Here is a 22,191-nt window from a genome sequence, read left to right on the forward strand (position 1 = left end):
CAAGCCCCTCATTAGTACTTTGATCTAAAGGATCTGTTTTCTTACTGTGGACAAAGAAGGCAATTAAATTACAAAAGAATGCATTCGTATTACTCATCAAAAATATACAATCTATGATTTTATGCCCACCTGCGGTGACCTGCTAAGGAAGGGCACATCATTTTCGCAGTATATAATACGCTTTCAGAGTGAATAATATTTGACAGTGCTAAAAAATAAATTCCACATAAATCTGAAGAATCTCAAACACTGCTTAATCAATTCTCAGGCTTAGTTTAAAGTTTTCCTATTCCCACGAAGTGATGCAAACTTCTTTTTACAGTTAGTTACAGTTAGTTTTTTTACAGTTAGTTACAAAGTTATAAAAGGCCTTTTTTTTTCTTTTGATTTTAAAACTAAGACAGCTATACTTTGCTTGCAATAGCTAGTATCAACAAGAAGGTTTTTTCCAACTTTTGCCTTCCCTAAACCTTATTATCAGCATCATATACTAAGGTATTAACAGTGGAGTAAATAGTAAGAAAGATCTATTGATTCCTTTTGCCTTCCAAAATAAATTTTCTCAGTAGGAAAGTGACCACACTTCTTAAAATATTTATGTGTATGTTTTGCAGGAAATCATTAAGATTTCCCTTAAGGCACACTGAGCAGATAAATCTCTGTATACAGCTTGTATTTGAAACTAATATTTGAGTTTGCGTGAAGAGGAACTGGTTATTTAATTTCAATATAAGACCTATGTTCACAGGACACCTACCAAACCTGCTCGTTTCTTTGAAAACAAATGGACACTCATATACAGCTAATACGTAGGACGGTGAACAGCCCAGCCACCTAAACTATCCCTAAAATGCTCCAAGGTTCTGACAAAGGCCATTAACCTGAAATAGACCCTGAGGTATATTCATAGTCATGACTTGACGATGACAAAATTGATCGAGTGAAGGATTTTGCTTCTGCTCTTCTCTCATAAGGAACTGCCCAGTTTATCAGGCCAATCATCTGCGATGATTACAGGATCTCACTGCAATTGCAAAACCCATACTTCCTATAAAGAATATTAATGGGGATGTTCCCAAGCATGGTCTGTTATATCCTTGTCACCTTTCACCTGCACAAAATGTAGTTTGAAGCTGTAACAGCTCTCATCCTCTCCTACTCCAGGGAATTGCTTGAAAGAGTCCAGTGCAGAGCCACAAAGATGCTGGAGGGAGTGGAGCATCTCCCTTATGAGGAGCAGCTGAGGGAGCTGGGGCTCTTGAGCTTGGAGCAGAGGAGACTGAGGGGTGCCCTCATTCATGGGGATCAATTTGGAAAGGGCGAGGGTCAGGAGGAAGGAGCCAGGCTTTCTCCTTAAAGGAGGAAATAAGCACAACTGTCGGATGTGCTGCATAAATACTTAGTATGCAAAACACGATTTAAACGAACTCAATCTGTAAAGGAAGGCAAAGTATTAAGACACTTCCAGCATATTTGGAGAAACTGCCATGGATGTATTGCTCACAACATACCCAGAATACACACCCAGGCACTACTTGTTTTTCTAGAAGTGAATTTTTCCACAAGCCTCATCCTGAAGTTGTGTGTTCAGAAATGTATGACAGGTAAGCTTTTCATTGTTTATACAAGTTATGCTTCAGCTTTGGCAAACACAAACCACAAAGCAAGAATAGCTTGATAACGAACACCAATCTTACCCGGAACTTTGTCAACAGACGCAAAAACAGAGCGCTGCACCGTAGGATCGCTGCTACCACGCCGTGACTGATCATAAAATCTAAATGGAAGGTGCTGGGCTGTAGCTGCAGAGCTGTGTCCAAAACCCATAACTTCATTTGAAGGCTGAACAGGAAGATCCAGGAGAGCTATGTTTAATCACAATTGATAATTTTTGTTACTCAAAAATACATCAGAGAAAGAGAAGGTGAAAATAAAGCTGACAGTTTGCTCAGGATCTTAAGATTAAACCGGGTTGTTTAACATAACTTGCCTGCATTTACGTCTTAATTATGGCTGCAATTGCATTGGAAAAGAAGAGACACGACATTTCTGGCAACCTTTTCTACCATTGCTGTCCACACCACATTCACACTAAGAAAGCCTCAGAATACAGTGGAGGAGAAAGAACAAAGGATCGCAGTAATCTCCTTGCATTAAACAAGCCATAGGAGTTATTTTTAAAAAAATTATAATCTTCTGGTTTTACCTGCACAAAGTCACTCATTGCTTAAAACTGAACACTGCAGAAAGCCATTTAAAGATACAATCTGCTTACAACTGGCAAAAACGTTACCGTTCAACATGAAATTTTAACATCAAATTAGACCTACATTAAACTAAGACTTGCTTTAGATTTTTTAATAGGAAGCAAGCCACAGAAGTACGACCTATCTATGTTGTAAACTCAAAGCACAAAACTCTTTACTTAGCTTCCTACAGAACCATAAGACATTAAATCTTACACCATCTATAATCATTATAATTCTATGGACAACTCAATTTTAATACCAGCTATGACCTTGTTTTTCAGAAGTGATTAGTTCCTTATTGCTCTTGGACAATAATGAGATAGTCTGGACATAACTGAGATAGCTGGTGTCCTTTGTCATTTGCCTGCCTATTGGCTTTCCTCTATTTCAGAGTTTCCTTTTCTATACTCATCAATTCACTGTTAACTGGTAAGCTCCAGTTTATTCTTTGCTCACTTAATACTCAAGTAATACTTTAATCACTCTTTGCTATTTGCACTCTCATATTAACTCTTTCCTTTACCACTTTGCATGCATTTCCTTTAAACATAGAAATCAAGCTGCCTACTCACTTAACATTTTGGATTGCTCATGATCACCACTCCTAAGATGAAGCATTATCATCACCACCAGGACACCATCCAATTCAGGACTCAGGCAAGCTGAGCTCAAATTTACTCCTAAGGCAGTAGAAAACTGCTTTCTAAGTAGGGCATTTGAATTTCGAATCACAGTTGAAATGCTGAGTTTTGTGAAATGACTGCCAGGTAGTGGTAACAAGACGGGAATCCTTCTTTTACACCCTTTCTTTGATGTGTCTATCATCAAATATGAAAACATTCCAATAAAATCCACTGCTTGGAATGCAGACACTGGTTTACAGTTTTCTGTAGCATACCACTTCTTAGACACGTCCTTAACGTTACAGGGCAACTTGCTATGACATATGAGTCTTGTTTCTCAGAATCATTTCAAAATAACCACTTACCTGCTATTCTCTGCATTTTCATACGCCGAGCCTGGATACGGCCTTTTGCAAGACGTTGCTTTGCAATAATGCAGCGAATGTGATCAGAAAAAATAAATGTAGCTTGAAGGATAGGGAAGGGCTTCGAATGAGGACTTGAGGCAGGCTTATGAATTATTATGTTCAGAGCTCTACTGTCATCCTCTACTCCTGTCACCTGCATATCCTAAAAAGAAACAGAACACAAGTGGTTGATGAAAAAGTAAGCATTTATAAACTATAGATTAAATATCAACATTAAAAGGAAACCCTATGAATGCTTCATTAAAGCTCCAGCTTCTGTGTTAAGAAAAAAGAAAAAAAAAAAAAGGACTACACAACTTGTACAACCTTGGATTTAGTTCCTCAGAAATGAGCACTCACAGATTAGCTCAGCTTAAAAGTCAACCAAGCTATTTGAGCATATCACATCTTCAGAAAATACAAAGAGTGCTGGCTAAGGCAAGAAAGAGACATAAATGAGAGAAACTTCTTAAAGCTTTTCCTATTAATCTGATAAGCACAGTTCACTTTGAAGGCACAACGTGTCACCTTCCCTACCCGTGCAGGACGATCAGAACTCTAGAAGAGTTCATTACTGTGCCACTTCAGGAATGTGTCTGGGACTCGGTCCTAATTGTACACAATTTCAGTATTCAAACGAACACACTCCAAGACATATTTGGGAAGTTACCTCATTTTCAAGTATGTCTCTAGTTAGCTGTGTAAACTTCAGGAAGCAAGAAATACTGAACGGTTTAAAAGATGTGAACTAGAAAAAAGACTATTAACAGAAGAAACAAGAGCTTAAATAGATAAGGCTAATATTGGTATTACTATGTATTGATAATAAATTTAGATTTTTCAACTGAGAAAAAGTAACCACCCAGATTAAAACTTCTCTTACCTGCAAAAGGCCAGCAAACTTAACTACTCCCCATCCAAGTCTGGCAATATCTGGCTCAACCAAACTCATCTGGTAAATATCCACAGCCAGGAATCTTTGGACTTGACCCCCATCCTTTGTAATGACTGTACAAGCAATCAGATCACTGTTATCTGAAGGAAGAGAGGAAAAAGGTTACACAGCTACTGAACTCAAGGATTCTGGGTTTGGGTTGTTTTATGTGACACAAAATGTTAATACATAAAAATGCAAACATCTTTACAACACAGGTTTAAAGTTATGTATAAGATGTGTAGTATATGCACCTTGCTTTCTCTCACCACCTTCATCACCTTTTAGTATAAAAGGTCACTTCATTTCAGGGGTAAAATTGCAACAATGTTGATTTCTCTTACTAAATGGAAAAAAGTCTTGTTGAAATACCACGGACACAGTTCTACACCACTGCAGGCCTCTACCTGCAGGCCTCTACCTCATTATAAACTTAGGCTAAACCCTAAAAATAAAACTAGAACAGTTACCTAAATGGATAGGAACAAGGTTGCAGGTTATACAAAACAGTAAAACTTAAACCACCGTATTTCCTACTAGAAACATCTATGGGACAGACATAAGCTACAGGTGGAAGCATGCAGCTCTTCACAGTGGCAGGCCATACAACTAGGGACAACATCCATAGCTTATAGCTTGGAGGTGGGAGAAATTCTTTTGTCACTGGCACAAGACAGCACCACAGGTTACCCAGAAAGGTGGAATTTCTACCACCAAAGGTTTTCAAGTTTCAAAAAACCAAAAGAAACGCAAAAAAAATCAACCTCTTCCCCCCAAAACCCCTGCACTCCGCAGCCAAGAGGTCCCTTCCTGTCCATAAGAGGACATTCTTATGATTGCACCAATTACCCTTTACCACTCAAAATCCATTGGGTGGTAGGAAATGTGGAACCCATACACAATTAAAAGAGGATCATTAACGCTAATCCAGTATGAATTTAGTGTGAGCTTCTGAAATTGGACAAAACAAGCTTAATCAGTAAATACAACACTGGCCCTTTTCTGCAATACGTACAAGATGCGATTCAGTTAGGTAAGGATTGATTGCCATTACTTTCCATGTGCCCTAGGAGCCTCAAAAAATCCATACAGGACTGGCAAATAAGAGCTTATGGGAGACAGTCCTTTTTAGGGAAGAATCTGAGACACCAGGCAGAAAATCATGACATCTAAAATGGCAATGGAGGCAACGTTTAGCCAACAGAACCCTTGGGATGTCCAGTGCCAGGACAAGGGGCAATGGTCCCAAGCTGGAGCACAGGAGGTTCAAGCTGAACATGAGGACAAACTTTGTCAGTGTGAGGGTGCCAGAGCATGGCCCAGGCTGCCCAGAGAGGTTGTGGAGTCTTCTTCTCTGCAGACACCCAAAGCCCTGGCCGTGTTCCTGTGTGACTGCTCTGGTGATCCTGCTCTGGCAGGGGTTGCACTGGGGGAGCTTTCCAGGTCCCTTCCAACTCCTGACATTCTGGGATTCTGTGAAATGGATAAGAAATTTAACACAGGGCCAAGTCTAACAGACAAAAGCTACAAATGGCAGAAGTTCCATGGTAAAAATAATTGTCTGATGAAACCACACAACTGGTGTCTGTTCCTTCACAGAACGAACTTTCTAACCGAGAACTTCTGTTTTTCTAAGAATACTCTTAGGGTCAAACAGAACTAGCTTCAAGGAAGTCATACATAACTCACAGGATAGATGCAATGTTTGTTTTCCAAGCCATAGAAACAGAATAAAACAAGAAAATCCCTGTGAACATTAGCTGAGAAGGAATGAATTTTCCAACAGTTGGTACAACTAACCAAGGATGGGTTTACAGTTGTTTTCCAGAGCAGAAAGCTTTCAGTTTTTAGATCTGACAAAACTTAAAGTAAAGCATTACTGTGAAAGTTTATCAAGGAACAGAAAGGAAAGTTACTCCTTTAGTAGGCAAATGTTGCAGGCATCTGTTAAATTTACACAACTGAATGTACCTCATTTCCATGACTGTTTCTAGTTTACAGCTGCAGAGTCCTAAGCTACAGTCATCCTTCATGTCAAAAACAGAAGAGAAAGTGTGGTTAAACACATTTCCAGTGAACTGGCCTGAGCTACGCTATGAAACAGTTACAGACACCCAACCACAGTTAGATGAAAGAACTTCAAGCCCAGTAAACTTGAGTACTATTGAAACTTGAGCTGAGGATTAAAGGGAACCACAGAGTAAATGGCTCACTGAGGTGACACTGCTGCAAAATAGTGTGTCATTTCTGAGATGAACAGCAACGCTTCATTTTTCCTCATGCAAAACAAAGCTTGTAACCAGTTCGGATACTACACTTCCAAGACATGGATCCAAGATTTCTCTGGGCTTTCTCCAAGAAAATAAACAACCTTTAGGAAATAACAGCCTAGGAAGGAAAGTTCAAAGACTACAGTTCCTTGCAGTAAAGAATATTTAAATTAGATGGAAATACTGCATAAACACAGGCAACTATTTGCCTGGAAAGACTGTATTACATGAAGCGTTCACAAATACAACAGCTACTTCAGCAGATGGTCTAAATTTACCTGGCCTGTCCCAGGACTTGATCTTTAATGGCTTTATAATTTACAGTCATCACAATTCTAGAAATCACCTGCAGACATTAAAGGCTCTCACAGAAAACTTGTAGCACTTGGTGTGCATCACTGGCAGTCTAAGGTGAGCACTGGGCTGCAGACACCTCCTGCTTTACAGACAAACAGCACGTAGCCCATCTGGGACAATATTCCACTTTACCCCTTACTGTGGCAGTCATTCACTGCAAAGAGCTTCAGGATTAAAGTTCTGCACTTTGATTAAATGAGTTTATAGAGAACCATATGATCCCTGACAGGACTACAACATATTCCCCAAATATATTCAGAGTTTACAAAGCCATTTCAAATTTCATATAAGTCCTTTGAAACAACTCTGTGCACTCTATTCAAAATGTTTTCGACAACCAATGGTTGACCATGTTGAGCAGTTTAAAATGACTTTGTTTACTCTTCACAGTAAACATCCCTCTTTCAGAGAGGCTCAGAATTACTTTCTCTCTATGTCTGCCATCTCTCTTGTCCAGTAGAAAGTCAGAAACTCAGCTCACATATCATCTCTTGGTCAGGAAAGGGAAAAAACAGACACCAGCCCCATAATCTTGGGCTCTCAGCAGGTGACTTGTTAAAACCAGATAGCATCTGTCTGCTGTGAGGACCAGATCCAAATCTCTGTGTCTGTGCTACACAGCATTTTAGCAATTTACTGAAAAGAAAAGCCCCTCCCAGGAAAACACGTGAAACATGATCATGTTTTGTGGACACACATAACAGTACCACTTCTTTGGAACAGGTCTAACACCTGTCAACGTGATTTTGAGATGAAATAAAAGTGTACACCTTTCTAGTTAACCAGGAAAGTCTCTTGAAGCCAACACACAAAACTCCACACCAGGCACCGATTGTTCAAAGACAGTACATGAGCAAACTCAACAGGAAGGGCTTTTTACAGCCTTTTCCCAGTTTATTTCAATTTTTGGAAATAGGCTAGAACGCTGCTCAAAATTCTGACATCCCAGCCTGACTCAGTCCCTCTTCAGATGGAGGCTGTTTTCTCTGACAGTGGGGTAAGCAGTGTGTTTAACTGAACTTCTGCAACTGCCAGCTGCGGAAAAAGAACTGGTTACTACTAAATGCTGGCGAGTATGGAAAGCATCATCCCTGGAAAAAATCTACGGCTGTAATTACATATTGCGGTCCCAAAACAAGGACTAAGACCTTCTCTGAAAAGGTGAGAAAACAGTGAATACACTAAGGCACAAAACTGCAATCATTATGTGGATACTCTGTATTTAAACTTAAATAGGTCACAGCAGCACACATAAGGAAGAGATAAAACTGTAATACTCCTCAAGTGTGCAACACTTACTGCAATTCGGTTTAGAAAGTCTATTAGCTGCACTAGATGTTTACTAAACAGTATCTCAGGGGTATCTGGAGCTACCAAAACAGCTCTGCAAAAAGGTTCATGCTTAACTCTGATGTAACCTGTAACAGCTTCCCATCTGTCCACACAATACACAATACATACACATCTATTTGTGTGTTCAGACATTTTGAAAGTCCTGTATCAATCCTCTTGTCTTTTGATTCACGTCCTACCGAAAACGTTTAGTAGTTAACAACTAGTTAAAAAAACAAAAGCAGTGATCTTAATTTTTAATTAAAAAAATCTCAATTTAAAAAAAAAAAAAATCAGCACAACTTAACTATTAAATTTCTAAAACAGATTATCTGGGGGGAAAAAAATCAATCCTCTTTTCAAACGAACATTCTACCACACTACCACACAATGAGCAACAGGAACATGTAACACATTGTCTTGTTTTGAGTGAGCCCCCTTCCAAGACAAGCAGCTGAGAGGTTTCTTCTGTAAAGATAAACTCAGCTGCTGAAGTCCTAAAGAATTTGGTTTTCTCCTCCAAAGAAGGATGGATCTGCTGTCCCAAAGTGCACGTGTGTAATAAACCATCACTTCTATTTTCAGTGAGTTCCTGGTTTGTAATCAAAGAGCTAGCAGCATATGGCAACATGCTTAATTCAAACTGTATTATGAAAAAATTAAAGTGAGTATAGCCTAGCAGATCCTTGTCTAGGAGGAGATTTCATTTCTAACCACCACTCCATTTTTGAGTCTTTCTGCTTTTATACTGCAGCTGAGAGACCTCTTCAATGCTTTCCTAACACTCCAGGTGATAAACACCGCAGTTAAGAATTCTACTTTGTCACTATTACAATTATGACAGCAATAAAATATTAATTGTAGAATAGTCTGCAGTTTTTTGTTTTTGTTTTTTTTTAAGACAAACAAGCTAGAAGTCATAGCAAGAAACCCATGAGCTCTTCTAAAGAGCAGCACTGGGAAAGTACAACTTCGCAAAGGCGTTGGGAAGACTATCAGGCAATATTTTAAGACTAAAGTAACTTAATTCCTATGAAACTACTTCAGTTCTCTCCTGGGATGTGCTACAGTCATGTGGGCATCTCTGCTGCCTTCCACTGAGAAAGTGGAACAGCACAGGGAAGCAGTCACTGAAAGGCAAAGCACCTCAAGTCCTTTAAGTGAATCAAAGCTAAATAAATATTCAGTCATTCCCAGCATTATTTGGGATACTGCTATTTACCTTCTCAGACTCAGAGGAGAATTCTAATCTTCCTATCCCAAAAAATGTTCTTTTAACTTTGATTTTTTTGGTTTTAAACTTAAGTTTATGCTAAGTACCACCTGACAAGTGGTTTAGTACCATTGCTGCCTTAGTTCATGTTGGTCAGTATAAATTTGAATTTTAAGTTGACGACTGTACAGTTAAGAACTCTAATATGCCTTAAAGCAACAAATTAAGTTTAAATCTAAAAGGGCGATGTTTTAAAATTGACAGTACAATTTTAATTTAATACAAGCTCTCAAAAAAACCTTTTTACAGTAGGCATTACATTAGGGTTTAGAACAAATTATTCCAATTGAAGCAGATAATTTTTGTTTGTTGGGTTTTGGGTTTGTTGTTTTTTTTTAAACATCTTTTCCATCTATAGACCCTTTTATCCATTTATATCCAGCATTCCACACTGGAAAAAGGAAACAACCTTGGACACCATTAAACACAGAGCATGGACCACTATTTTAGCAGTTTAATTTGGCATTATGGACATGTACTAAAAATAACAGAAAGTTATACATAACAGAGTGAAGAATTAATAATCTGCAGTCTAAACTATGTGTTCCAAGAAAAGGACACCTTGCATTCAGTGCAAAAGCAACTGCTTCAGAAATGCAAAGTCATAAATAAAGAGACATCAGCAGTGGATTGTGCAACTCCTCTGGTGCAGTCCATCAGAATTTGTAATGGGTGACCAGTGTTTCTCCAGGCCGACAAATAAGCAAAAGGGGGTGAGGAAAAAGAACAAATAACATTTGGAAAAACGATTTCAATCAGATCTACCTTCTGGTCAGTACGTTCTTAAAAAACTAACAACTACTTCATAATCACATTTCCAGTGAATTTAGGAAAAACACTTTCTTTCAGTAGAAGCTGACTCATTATTTCATCTCACCCTCTGAAAAAAAGCCAACATTACAATAAATACCTAACTCACTTGAAACAGGAAACTGAGCGAGGTCTGTATTACTAATCCTTTGGCAAGGCAACAGTAACTAAACCATGAACCAGTAACTGTGTAATGGAATTAACAACAACCTGCACTGTTCATTCTCTTTGGGAAAGCTTTTTGGGAAAGACCAAAAATGGTGAGTTTGCATTAAGCTCACTCTGCTTAATTCATCAAACTAAAACTATACCAGTAAGAACAACTACTGAAGAACACATTTTAGTAAGTATTTTCCCTGTGTATTCTCTTAAATCTTTTAAATAATACAGAAATTCAACAAGTGGGAACTGCCATGACTCAAGTGTCAGCCTTCCACAGCATCGGCCACGTAGCTACAAAAATGCAAACACTGAATTGACATCTTGATATCTTCTCATCTGTTGTAGCCTTAGTGAAAGCCTGTCCTGGTCCTACAGCCTTTACATTACAGTTAACTGCTTTGACAGCATTCTTTCCATATTTAAAGATAAATGAGTTTATTCTCAAAACCTTTCACTGCTCTAAGCTGCAGGGCTTGAACTTCGACATTTTCAGTATTGCAGCCAAATACCTTTTCTAAACAAAATTTTAAATAATAATTTTGAAATATTACTTAGTTAAGGTTTAATCTGGATTTCACCCACTAAGTCACTGGATGGTAGCTGTGACAGCACAAAACTTTTGCTTAGCTAGCTTGATTTCATTGTTTTCCCTTCACTCAGATAATGAACATTCTTAATGGACTTGATGCACTAAAAGGTCTCTAAGATACCAGACATAATCCCGTAACACCTAATAAGGCAACTAAGGACAACTGTTTTCTTTAGCTGGGGTAAGATCGACAAGCACTTAAATATAATAAAAAAATTAACATCTGAAACATCAACTATGTTTTTGCTTCTTTTGTAAGGACAATAATCCTCAAAAATTCAAGCCCTAGCAAACACATACACTCCGTTTTAGCAGTCACATGCTCTCTAATGGTCCCTGCAAGTTCTTAGTAAGACAACTGCCTGAACAAAAGTTAACTACTTACCAACTAACACCAACGTCAAATTCTTCTAGGTCTTGATTACAAGAAACAGAATTAACAGCATTTATATATTATCATGCACGTTTTGTCAGTTCTAGCCTAAAAGCACACTTCTCTACACATTTTAAATCTTCTGTAGTAAGATTAACATAAAGCATGACAAGTTAGTGCTTCTCCAGGGATGACACTGCTGGAGACAGAGAAGCTACAGCGTTACAATGTAGGCCAGAGCTACTTTAGAAGCTGCACTGCTTAGTAACACCTAAGGTCATCTAGAGATGTATATTTTGACATTAAATGAAGACAGGTATATTGAATTTACAGACAAATACCATACTACATATCCTATTCCATCCAACTTTTGTTTCTTCAGTATGGAGAGTGCAGTAGTAACCTGTGGTACTGCAGAAAGAAGGTACTTTGCCTTCACAGTAAGTACTACTTAATAGCACAAGGTTATTCTGGACATTACAGGCTGACTTCCCTTGGGAACACCTCAGCATCCTGTTCAACTATAGGAGTATAAGCTTCCATATGCCAACTTTAAAACGACAGAAGGGATGTGAAAAATCCAGGGCAGCGGGGGGCACGATGACAACCAAACCCCAGTATCAGCAGAACAGCATAGTGAAGCTGTTGGATTAATTATTGCCACTGGCTTGAAGTTCATGAATGGTTTAAGTGCATTCTGAGTAAGAGAAAGCAGGATCATCCTAGGAGGAATTCATTTAGAAAACTAACATACCAGGAAACCAGATGAAGGACTCCAAATCCTTTTTGAGCTAATATTTAAACCCTTGAACATTTATTAACAGTATCTTTACAAACAAAAAACAAACAAACAAACAACCCCACAAAGACAAATCACCAGAAGTGTTCCAAATCCAAGAGCAGATAAACTTTAAGCCATCATACTCGGCTGTCACTTACACAAACAAGCTAACTATTTGGGGTGTTTAACTTAAAACAAAAAAGCACAAGCAGAAAAAAAAAGAACCCACCAGTAATTTTTCTATGAATAGACTGGGAAATGGAGGGACTACTTACTCAAGTCAAGAACATCATCTGTCTTTATCAGATCTTCCTCTCTTGTGAGTGGTAACTGAGTTTCTGGCTCCCCTTGCAAGTGCAGTGATAGTGAACGGAGCATGAAGAAAACTCTGATTGACTTGAGATATTAAAACAAAACATTAAAACGTGTTGCACTCAGTACTGCGTATTTTAACAGAATCTTACAAATGTACACTTGCTTTTACAACCCCTGAGTTTGCCGTCATGCAGTGTATCTACTTTTTAAATTGAGAAAGTAGAATGTAATTTCAGTTAGTTAGAAAGAGGCTACAGAAGAAGATGAAACATGCTATTTATTTTCAGTGAAGTAAAAGCAGCAGAGCTTTTATCCCACTGGCACACTTACACAAATTGGTTACAGGAGCTGTTTAAGCAAAACCAACAATCTTGGATTTCTTTTTTAATCATTTTTACAGACTGATTGTATTTAAAATACCTGTACGCTACAGACAACACCACAACCAACCTTCAGAGACTCTCACATTTTGAGCTAAAAACAGTAATAACTCTTCTGTCTGAGTCTAGCTGAGATGTCTACAAGTTTGAGAGAAAACGGGGGATTTCTGAGATTTAATTTGCTGTGTTCATCAAAATGAACCATGTGCAATGCAGCATTCTCTGAGAAGTTAATCTCCATTCTCAGAAGGACTATATCAGGGCAAAACATTCTGAAAGCTGCACCAGTTCCAACCAACTTTCAACAGCTACTCCGTGAAAATATCCTTGTTTTGAGTTAGAAATTAATGACATATGGTATGCAAAGTCTAGATAAAGTGCCAAAGATCAACCATCACTTTATAAGCCACACTTGAAAGGCACCATTTATAACCCTCTTCCAGTACAAGAACTATTTTCAGTACAGCAAATGAAAAATCATTTTTTATCACATCCAGTGTTTTGTTTTTTAACACAGTTTCCTACGTAGTAATTCTGTGGCATACTGTAAATTAACTGCTGCGCTACAGTAAAAACACTGAATTCATGGAACAGCTGCAGTGCCCAGGAACTTCCAGATTGCAGAAAGTATTAGGAGAAACAAACCTAAACTGCTTTAAGGCAAAACCCCTCATTCCTCTGTTTTCTAAGTGAACAGAAGTGTGGCTCTTGTGAACCAGAAATGGGAGTGCTTGGCCAGCGCCCATCCTGGCGGTGTTTTCAGAAACTTCTGGCGGAACAGGAATGAAGAGAAGGAAGTCAGGTATCTGGGGCTCCCATGAACTGACACCAAAGCACATGAAAGTGGTGTGCTGTTGACATCTCATAGGACAGCATGGTTATTGGGAGCAAAGAATGTCAATGGTACGTCTTATATTAGCACTTCCTTATGAATAAGAGCAGAGTTACTTTTATAATGGGAGATGATCGCTCCCATTTAGGCAGACTGAATTCTCATGAATTCTCATAAATGCAGTCTGGTCTAATGGGAGGTGTCCTTGCCCATGGCAGGGGAGTTGGACCAAGATGATCTTTAAGGTCCCTTCCAACTCTAACAATTCCATGATCCTAATGTATTGTGGATTTACAGAAATTAAATAGGATTTCTAAAAAGCAGTTTTACTACCAGACACTTCAAGAAGAATAAATGGTATTGGATTTTAAAGTTTCAAATTCAATCCAGAACAGCAACATCCTTGGATTTTGATAGCCCAAGAGTCAAACCCAATGGGTTTGGTTTTTTTAATCCAGAGTGCAGCCATCACTCAGCCTACTTTCATTAATTTCCCCCTCCTAGACAGAGCATTATTTTTTCTCACATACATTCGCTATAAAACTAGTATCACTCATCTACAAACATGTAACCACATTTACTGCAGAATAATCTACAGGACTAGGTAAGAAAATCAGAGCTTCAACTTTTGCAAGGAAAAAACAAAATCAACAACAGATGCAAAGGTGACTACACTGTGCTTCCTACAATACTGAGAGACCTCAGTTTGCTAGCAACATCAACGTAAACCCAAAGGCAAGATTTGTAAAGATCTGTGACTTCCTATAACATTTTATTAGACCACAATAAAACAGCAGAGCAGTTCAGTGGCCTAAATTTTCTTTTTCAGCTGACTTCTGTATTACAGAATCACAGAACGTTAGGTAGGAACAAATACAAGTTGTTATTTACATTAAAGAACTACACACTATGATGAAGTATACTTTGTGGTGATTCCTTCATTTATATACACATACCATGTGCAAAGAAATGGCACAATGGAGGGAAACCTACCAGTATCTTACTACACTCACATGAATTAGCATTCTCACAGGTAGTTCAAAACATTCTCTCAAAGTCTTTGCTTTCTATGTACTCCAAGGTGCAGAGTTCAAGACCCATACTATTACTTCCCAAATAAGCACCCAAATGAGCCTGCATTATTCTAGATGGCTGGTAAGTGGTACCACCTTTAGGAGTATAGAAATCAAAAGGAAGAGATACGACCAACAAGCAGTAACTGGACTGTTAAGAAGACAAAAGAGCATCTGGCTCAGGGCAGAAGGCTTGATCAAGCGGCAGTAGCTGATTTCAGAGAGCAGCCTAACAAGTTCTGGTCACTTAAACATTTTAATTCAGAAGGGTTTGCAGTCTGGATTTTGGAGATGTGCCTTTGATAACTCAAGAGAGATCAGATTTCTGATCAGATTTCAGTTCCTCCTAAAGTTAAGAGGAAAAGAATTGCCACTTAGAGGGACTTTCTAGAGCAAAAGAAGTGAGAACCTTAGAAAGATCTGATCTCCAACCGCTAAGAACTCATGACATAAAGTGCGAGACTTCTTCACTTGCTAGAGAACTTGAGAACTTTTTAGAATCACGCCATGCTCAGAATTGAATCAGTACCCATCAGAAACTGTCAGCAAAAACCACCTCGAGCAGCTTAAGTGGCGGCAGCAATACCATAAGATACACCTGAAGGTCAGCACACTGGCATGGCAATTCAGTCTAAGAGAGGCAGCCCAGCTACAAGGAAGTAGCACAGGAGCTCCAACAGATTCCAAAGCTCACAGAGCCATGCGATCAGAGGAAGGAGGATCAACAAGGAAACATTCTGAGAGTTCTTGCTAATGAGAAAGACCCCTCCATCCCAAAGAACTTACAGGAATATTTATACTGATTCTTTAATTTCTACCAAGAGAGGTTAAGCTATTCCTTATTTAGCACATGAAAAGCCATTGAGCAGTCAGTTTCCATTAACATACACTTCTAAGTTTTATTCTGTTAAATGCCTCAGAGAGAATTCTAGGAACCATTTTTGCTTTCTAAGAACAATCTTTTTTCAAGATAATTCACTGCACTTTATCAGACTTAGCTTGCCGTGATAACAAAAGTCGCGTGGTTTATAATAAGTCATGTAAACAAAAGTTTTCAGAAGATTCCTGGAAATACAGTTTTTCTTCAAGAGACTTGAATATACTTACATAGAGGAAAAGCTACCCAAAGAACAGCACTTCTCAAATAATAATCTCTTGTGGTAATATATCTTTAAGACTTACTGACACTGCAAAGCTTATAGGACACATCCAGATAGGGACCAGGAACTGATTATCCCAAGAATGCCGATAATGATTATGTTATTCCGGTCAGTATCCTCTACAGACTGTGTCGGTCAGAAAAACAGATACTCTCAAGATCTCTATCATTAATTACTTCAACAAGATGCATACTCCTGAGTAGAAATTTTTTTTCCTGTTTCTAGAAACACCAGCAATATGAAGCGTTCCAGAGATTCTTACTTTAGGAATATGATGAAAGATAGACGGAGATATCAGATCATGAAAGGAAAAGGCAGTATGTTAATAAGTGTCATCAAATGCCTTTTTATGTAGATGTCTCCACAGTCTAAAAAAATTAAAACCCTAGTGCAAGAACATATTGAATAGACTAGACACAAGAAATCGTAAAGAAAAGGTTTCTCCACTGGGACAGGTAAATATTATATACTCTACACACAGGTTTGCCTTCATCAAGTCTTTATGATTTTATGGCTTAAGCTTCCTATCAGGCAGCTTTCAAGGAAAAATATTTGTATTTCTAGAATTGTTCAAAGCCCTTGGCATCATATAATGAACAAATGTAAGAAAAAAAACCCCTTCCTTACTCTTCGTGTTCTTTCCACATCTCCACAAGGCAATCTTTTCACAAAGTCAATACCAGTCAGTGGTGTCCCCGTTGGAGGCAACAAGATCGAGGCATCCATCATCAAGTACTCGACATTCATGGGTTTCATCTATACAAATATTTTAACATTGATTACTATATAGAACAATAAGCATTTGCATATTATTTTCAAATACAACTCATGGTTGCACATTTTAACAGGAAGAAATCGTTAGAGAGCTCTGAAGATTTTTTTATACCATCCATCTTACTTTAAGCTTCTTACATGCAATCGCTATTTTACATTTGCACATTGTTCCCTAACACAGTGTTCAAGTTTCTGTACTGAAAAAAACCTCTGAAAGATTGCAGAAGAAAAAGATATTTCATGAGTCTGCCAAGTCTAATTTTAAGTTTTGACACAAAACTGCAATTATTTCCATCACAAGAAAAAAATTCCCGTATCTTTTTCTCTAGTCTCCGATAACGCCATAACTTCCCCACTAGACAATTGCCTTCAATCTCGCCACTAACAGTGTCTCTCCCTTACATGGGTGCTTATTTTCATCAATAAATGATGTCTGAAATATCTATCCTTCTGTATCTTCGGACAATCTCTCTCAAGTTCTGTTATATACACATGCACTGGAGACATGAGCTTCTTTTTGCCAGAAAGCCAGCTGGCATGGCTAAAACATGTAAAAGCCCTTCCCACAGCTTTTACAGTATTCTTCATAGAACAAAAATGCAGTCATGTGGGTGTTCCAGAAAAGGCAAGCAGAACTGGAAGCATTCCTGGCCACTTTGCCATGGTTAGATACCATAAAAGCAGCAGACCAACACAAGGTCCAGAATATTCACAGTGCAGTCTTGAACTGCTGCCTTGCACACATACAAACCCAAAAATAGTCTTTAGCCATTTTTTCTGATCTCAGAACTATCAATGTTAAGTGTCTAAAACACTGCATTAACAAGTTTAATGAATGTGTAGAAAGATACGGAAATCTGTCTAGACAATGAGAACAAATGAGAGCAGAGAACTAAAATTTCTAACAATAACTACTTCAGATGCAATTCACATGAGTGTACACTGGTTTAAACTACACTTTACATCCTAAAGGTAAAGAATGTTAAAAAAGGAAACTCACTGCTGAAAGCAAAAATACTGAAGACTACAGTGTTCAATTTACTTGCTTCTCTGAACTTGTTCTCATCTTTCGTTAATTAAGACACAATTTCTTCCTTTCTTTCTCAGTCATTCAGACAGAGCAAGTATACTTCTGCCTTCCTAGAAGCTTCCATGTTACTTACACAACTCATCTGACAAGACAACATCAGTGTTATTTAGCACTTAAATCAGCCTGCCTAGCAAGTCATTTGCTAGGTAGGCCAATAAATATGCTTTAAGGAAAACAAAGTTCCAGGGTGTAGCTCTGTCTTTTATGGTAAATTAAAAAAAAAAAGCAGTCTCAGAGATACAACAGAAAAACCTACACATACACTGAACTTGCAGTATAGAAGCTATGCTAATATCAGCGCCATTTCTCAAACAAAAAGTACAGCAGTACTTAGCTACTAAAAGATTAAAAGTCTCACTAAACTCTTCTATTATCTAGGGTGGTGAGACACGTGCAAGATGCTTCCCATATTAAAAGATTTACTGCAACACACCAACTGTAGATTGTGCTCTTTCAAAAAGAAAAACCAGTGGCTGCTCATTAAATCCCTGTACCACTGAAAAGAGCTGTAACTGGCTACCCAAGGTTTATTTATCTGATTTCTAAACTAAGAATTGAAACAAAAAATTAGTTTTAAAATGCTTTTATAGGTTAAATATGAAGTGTCTGAGATTAAGTTTAGTAATCTGCTACAACTTCCACAGCCGTTACGGTCGCGCAGGCAGTACCTCTCCTAGGTGAGGCACAGGTCACGGTATTTGCTGGCTAAAACTCTGTTCCCTGCTGGCACCACTCAAGACTGAAACCTTGCTGGACTTCAGAAAGATGTAGAGAGATTTTCACAATAACAACAATGAAATTAAGCCAATGTCTTATTATTCAGGATTTTTGTATACTTGCTTTCAGAAAGTAATGGGCTTCTACTTAAGACCTGTGAAATTTCACATGAACTATTTCTGTAAGTGTAGACAAAACTTCTCAGAGACAAAAAAAAAATCCACCCACACTGTTATTGTACTCCCAGAAACAAAAATACCAGCATACTCAGTAGTTAACAATAAGCACTTGTTCTTGCTCCTGTGTTGCATCTGGATGTGAGGATTTGGCAGGGCAGAAGGGGTGTCACTTACTGTCATGCTCCGGTATTCATCTTCAAACATATCCAGAAAAATCTCTTCACCCTTTCGAAAAAAGGGATACGGACAGATCATGAATCCTTATGGCTATGGAGCCACATTTCTTTGGTTGTCTAATTATGTACTGGGTGTTCCTGCCCAGGCACTAGCAGAGGGCTGTGGGGCCTCTGTGAGGAGAGGCACAACCAGTTCCAGCTGGTTCCAGCCACCCCCACTGCAGGACACAGCTGAGCCCCTCAGCAACACCACGGCACCTCTGGGAAAATACACTGAATAAAGGCAGAGACATTCCTGTGCTGCCCATGGAGAGGAGCGTGGCGGAGCAGATATCCAGACTGCAGCAACAGAGGACATGCCCTGAAGGAACAGTGGTCTGTGGAGGACCCATGCTGAAGTGGATTTTTTTCCTCTCCATGGAGGAGAGAACCCACACTGGGGCAGCTGAAAAGCATGAGGACAAAGAAGCAGCAGAGATGAACTGACCCAAACCCACATTTCCCACCCCCCTGCACCACTTGGTAGAGGGAGAAAGCAGAAGAACCAGGAATGAAGGAGCAAATCTGAGCCTGGGAAAAAAGGAGGGGTGGAGGGAAGGAGTTGTTTTAATTTATCTTTGTTTCTCATGATCTATTTTAATTTACAACAAATTAACATTCACCAAGTTGGGTCTGTTTTGCACATGATGATAATTGGTAAGTGATCTCCATGTCTTTCTTTATCTCAACCACAATATTTTTTCATCTTAAGTTCTCCCTCCATCTTACAGAGGAGAGGCAGTGCCAGAGCAGCTGGATGGACAGCTTATTTTTTGTAAGCCACACTGAGCAAACATTCTTCAAGAGAATTCTAACAAAAACAGGAAGAGATTTTAGACACCTGAAATGGATTTATTGCTTCTTATACAGAAGTTAATGCCTAGGTCTAAAAATTTTATTTCTCTTATTGTTTACAATTAAAAAAAAAAAAAGTCAAAAAGCTGCAGAGGTCTCCAGTAAGAAAAAAGATCAAGTAAAATTTTAGATCATAATTTCAGGTAAGACACAAGCAGTAATGCCAAAAAGGCATTACTACTGGGCTGCAGACTTGCTTCTAATTCCACATCATGTAAGGGATTTCTTCTTACAGCAGTTTGCCTATATACCTTATAGAAACGACGAAGGAGATGAACGCTTTCTTCCCTTGCACCCTAGAAAAGAGAAAAATAACTGTGTTTCAGGGAGTAAATACACCATTTACTCAAGTCACGTTAAAAAAAACCCACCCAAAACCTCATGCAGAAGAGGCTGCCTATTAACACCCCTATACTCGTAGTCATCAGCACAGAATCTGATAGAACACGATTCTTGCATTTATGAAAATACATCTTATGTGGGCTTGTTAGCTTCAGAAGCACTTTTCTTGACATTGCTGAGATGGATGACATACACATTTCAGAGAGTAAATGAAACAAAAGTCCACTGGAGAAGTTAGAGTTTAAATAGCAAGGCTGAGAACAGACCATGGGGAATTGATTCTTGACATTCACAGCACAGAGCCACCACTGGAAAGATGTTCTACAAGTTCAAATTTCACATTTATGCTTAGTGCAGTCAGAAGTGAAATAAACTTATTCAACTGTACCACAAGACTCAAAGACAAGTAATGTTTTGACTGGTAACTTGAGAGAAATACTTACCTCAAGACAAGCAAGGTGAACATCTTTTATGATGCTGCCATTTTTAGAAAACACAAGCTGCTTCAGCAACAGGCATCCAAGTTCTAACGTTGCCAGACGGATTTTTCCATCTATGAAAAGAAAATTTCGATATACAAAATAGTTACAGTTTAAGTATTGCTCTTCTCATTCATCACCCAATGTTCTTAAATGTTTCTACTCTTCTCTGCAAGTACCAAACTTTCCTCCTGTCATACACACTGTATCTGATAAGGGTGAGCGTAGCTTACAAGCACTGATGGCTATTAAAAAGAAGACCAAGCAACTGGAAGAGTAATTTAAAGCAGAAGAAAATTTAAAGCAGAACAATAAGAAGGCAATAAAGATTAATACTATTAGAGAAGAAGCCGAAAACAATGCCTTTGTCAATGTGAAGCACAGGTTGAATTACACGAAAATTACACAAATCACAGATTTGGCATGGATGCAGTTACAAGATGAAAGAAAGTATTGTACATAGCATACTAACAAGGCATAGCTTCTCCTTAAAAAAAGGCCAAAGAATTCAGATACAGCCTGGATGTGAGAATCTAAAGACCTCAGAATGGAAGAAAGCATTGAGATTTTCAGCTTATAGCTTCAGAAGGATTCAAATGAAAAAAGTGGTATTAGAAATGTACAGTCCGAGCTCAGTGATCAATACTAAGACAATACACTCAAGAGACACACGTTTGTCCCCAGCTCCCATCTGCCATTTTACAAGTTAGCACTATGCTGCAAGAAACAAAAAGATACAAAGGTCAGTACTCCGAAAGGGAGATATTCTACACAGCATTTACCAAGATTAATAAAACCCCATTATTTCTCCCCCTCAGCAGAAGTGCTTTTGTTTAAATAAATGCATTTCCTCATCTGGCACTCTTTAACGTACAAACTCTTTATATGTAAACGTGCTTTTAATCTGTGACTGGCTCATCAGCATAACAAGTTAATACTCTGCACATCAGAGCTGTGAGTCAAACAGCTATTAGATCTTATTCTACAGACAACCAGGAATTTGATAGTGCTTCAGTTTCAGGGGAAAGCCAGTTCTACTCATTTGAAGTTTTAAGAGGGGAAGTGCAGGGAGAAGAGCCTGTGGCTTGAACAAAACTCATGTTCCCGTGGAATAGGTCACTGAGCCTTGTTATCCCTCATTTCACAGGACAGCTGAAGTCAGGAAAAAACCCCACATTTTCTGCAAAACCATTCAGAACTGAAAACACAAATTGCAATTAAAAAAAAATCGAGGGGAAAATTGCTATCACCTCTAGGGACAAAGGACTGCTCAAAGCAAAAGGTACCATATAGCTTTCAAGACTACTTTTCCACTGGAATTACTTTTGCAAGCAAAGGTGCCACAGACTATATTTTCAGGATGAAATCCTACATTAAGCAGAAATCACTGTACATCTTGCCATTTTTGTTTATTCAAAACCACAGAAAGCAGGCATCAACAGATCCCTGAATAGCTCTGAGTACAAAAACAACTATTCAGCAGAAATCCAGAGCATCCTCAACAACGAAGGAAAACCTGGTTGCTGTATTTACAGAACACATCTACTTATTGTTCATTGAAGAGCACGCTAAACAGACGCTTTTCCCTCAAAGACAAGAGGTTAGATAGCTTTATATAAA

The 22,191-nt window shown here is 38.5% G+C and overlaps 1 protein-coding gene across 1 annotated transcript in view; it reads right to left on the minus strand.

Annotated features, from left to right (window-relative positions):
* LOC104538755 (protein CLEC16A-like) overlaps positions 1–20,645 on the minus strand; it is a gene marked incomplete at its 5' end in the record, with an annotated part of 36,163 nt that extends 15,518 nt beyond the window's left edge. Inside the window, 8 exons of the mRNA XM_010182072.1 lie at positions 1,698–1,865; positions 3,238–3,442; positions 4,163–4,314; positions 12,436–12,556; positions 16,548–16,676; positions 18,855–18,905; positions 20,002–20,046; positions 20,536–20,645. Of these exons, the coding sequence (XP_010180374.1) occupies positions 1,698–1,865; positions 3,238–3,442; positions 4,163–4,314; positions 12,436–12,556; positions 16,548–16,676; positions 18,855–18,905; positions 20,002–20,046; positions 20,536–20,645 (981 nt within the window). The remainder of the gene's footprint in view (positions 1–1,697; positions 1,866–3,237; positions 3,443–4,162; positions 4,315–12,435; positions 12,557–16,547; positions 16,677–18,854; positions 18,906–20,001; positions 20,047–20,535) is intronic.
* Between the last annotated feature and the right edge of the window lie 1,546 nt (positions 20,646–22,191).

This window comes from Mesitornis unicolor, unplaced genomic scaffold, assembly GCF_000695765.1.
Source record: "Mesitornis unicolor isolate BGI_N332 unplaced genomic scaffold, ASM69576v1 scaffold32353, whole genome shotgun sequence".
Classification (NCBI taxonomy): domain Eukaryota; kingdom Metazoa; phylum Chordata; class Aves; order Mesitornithiformes; family Mesitornithidae; genus Mesitornis; species Mesitornis unicolor.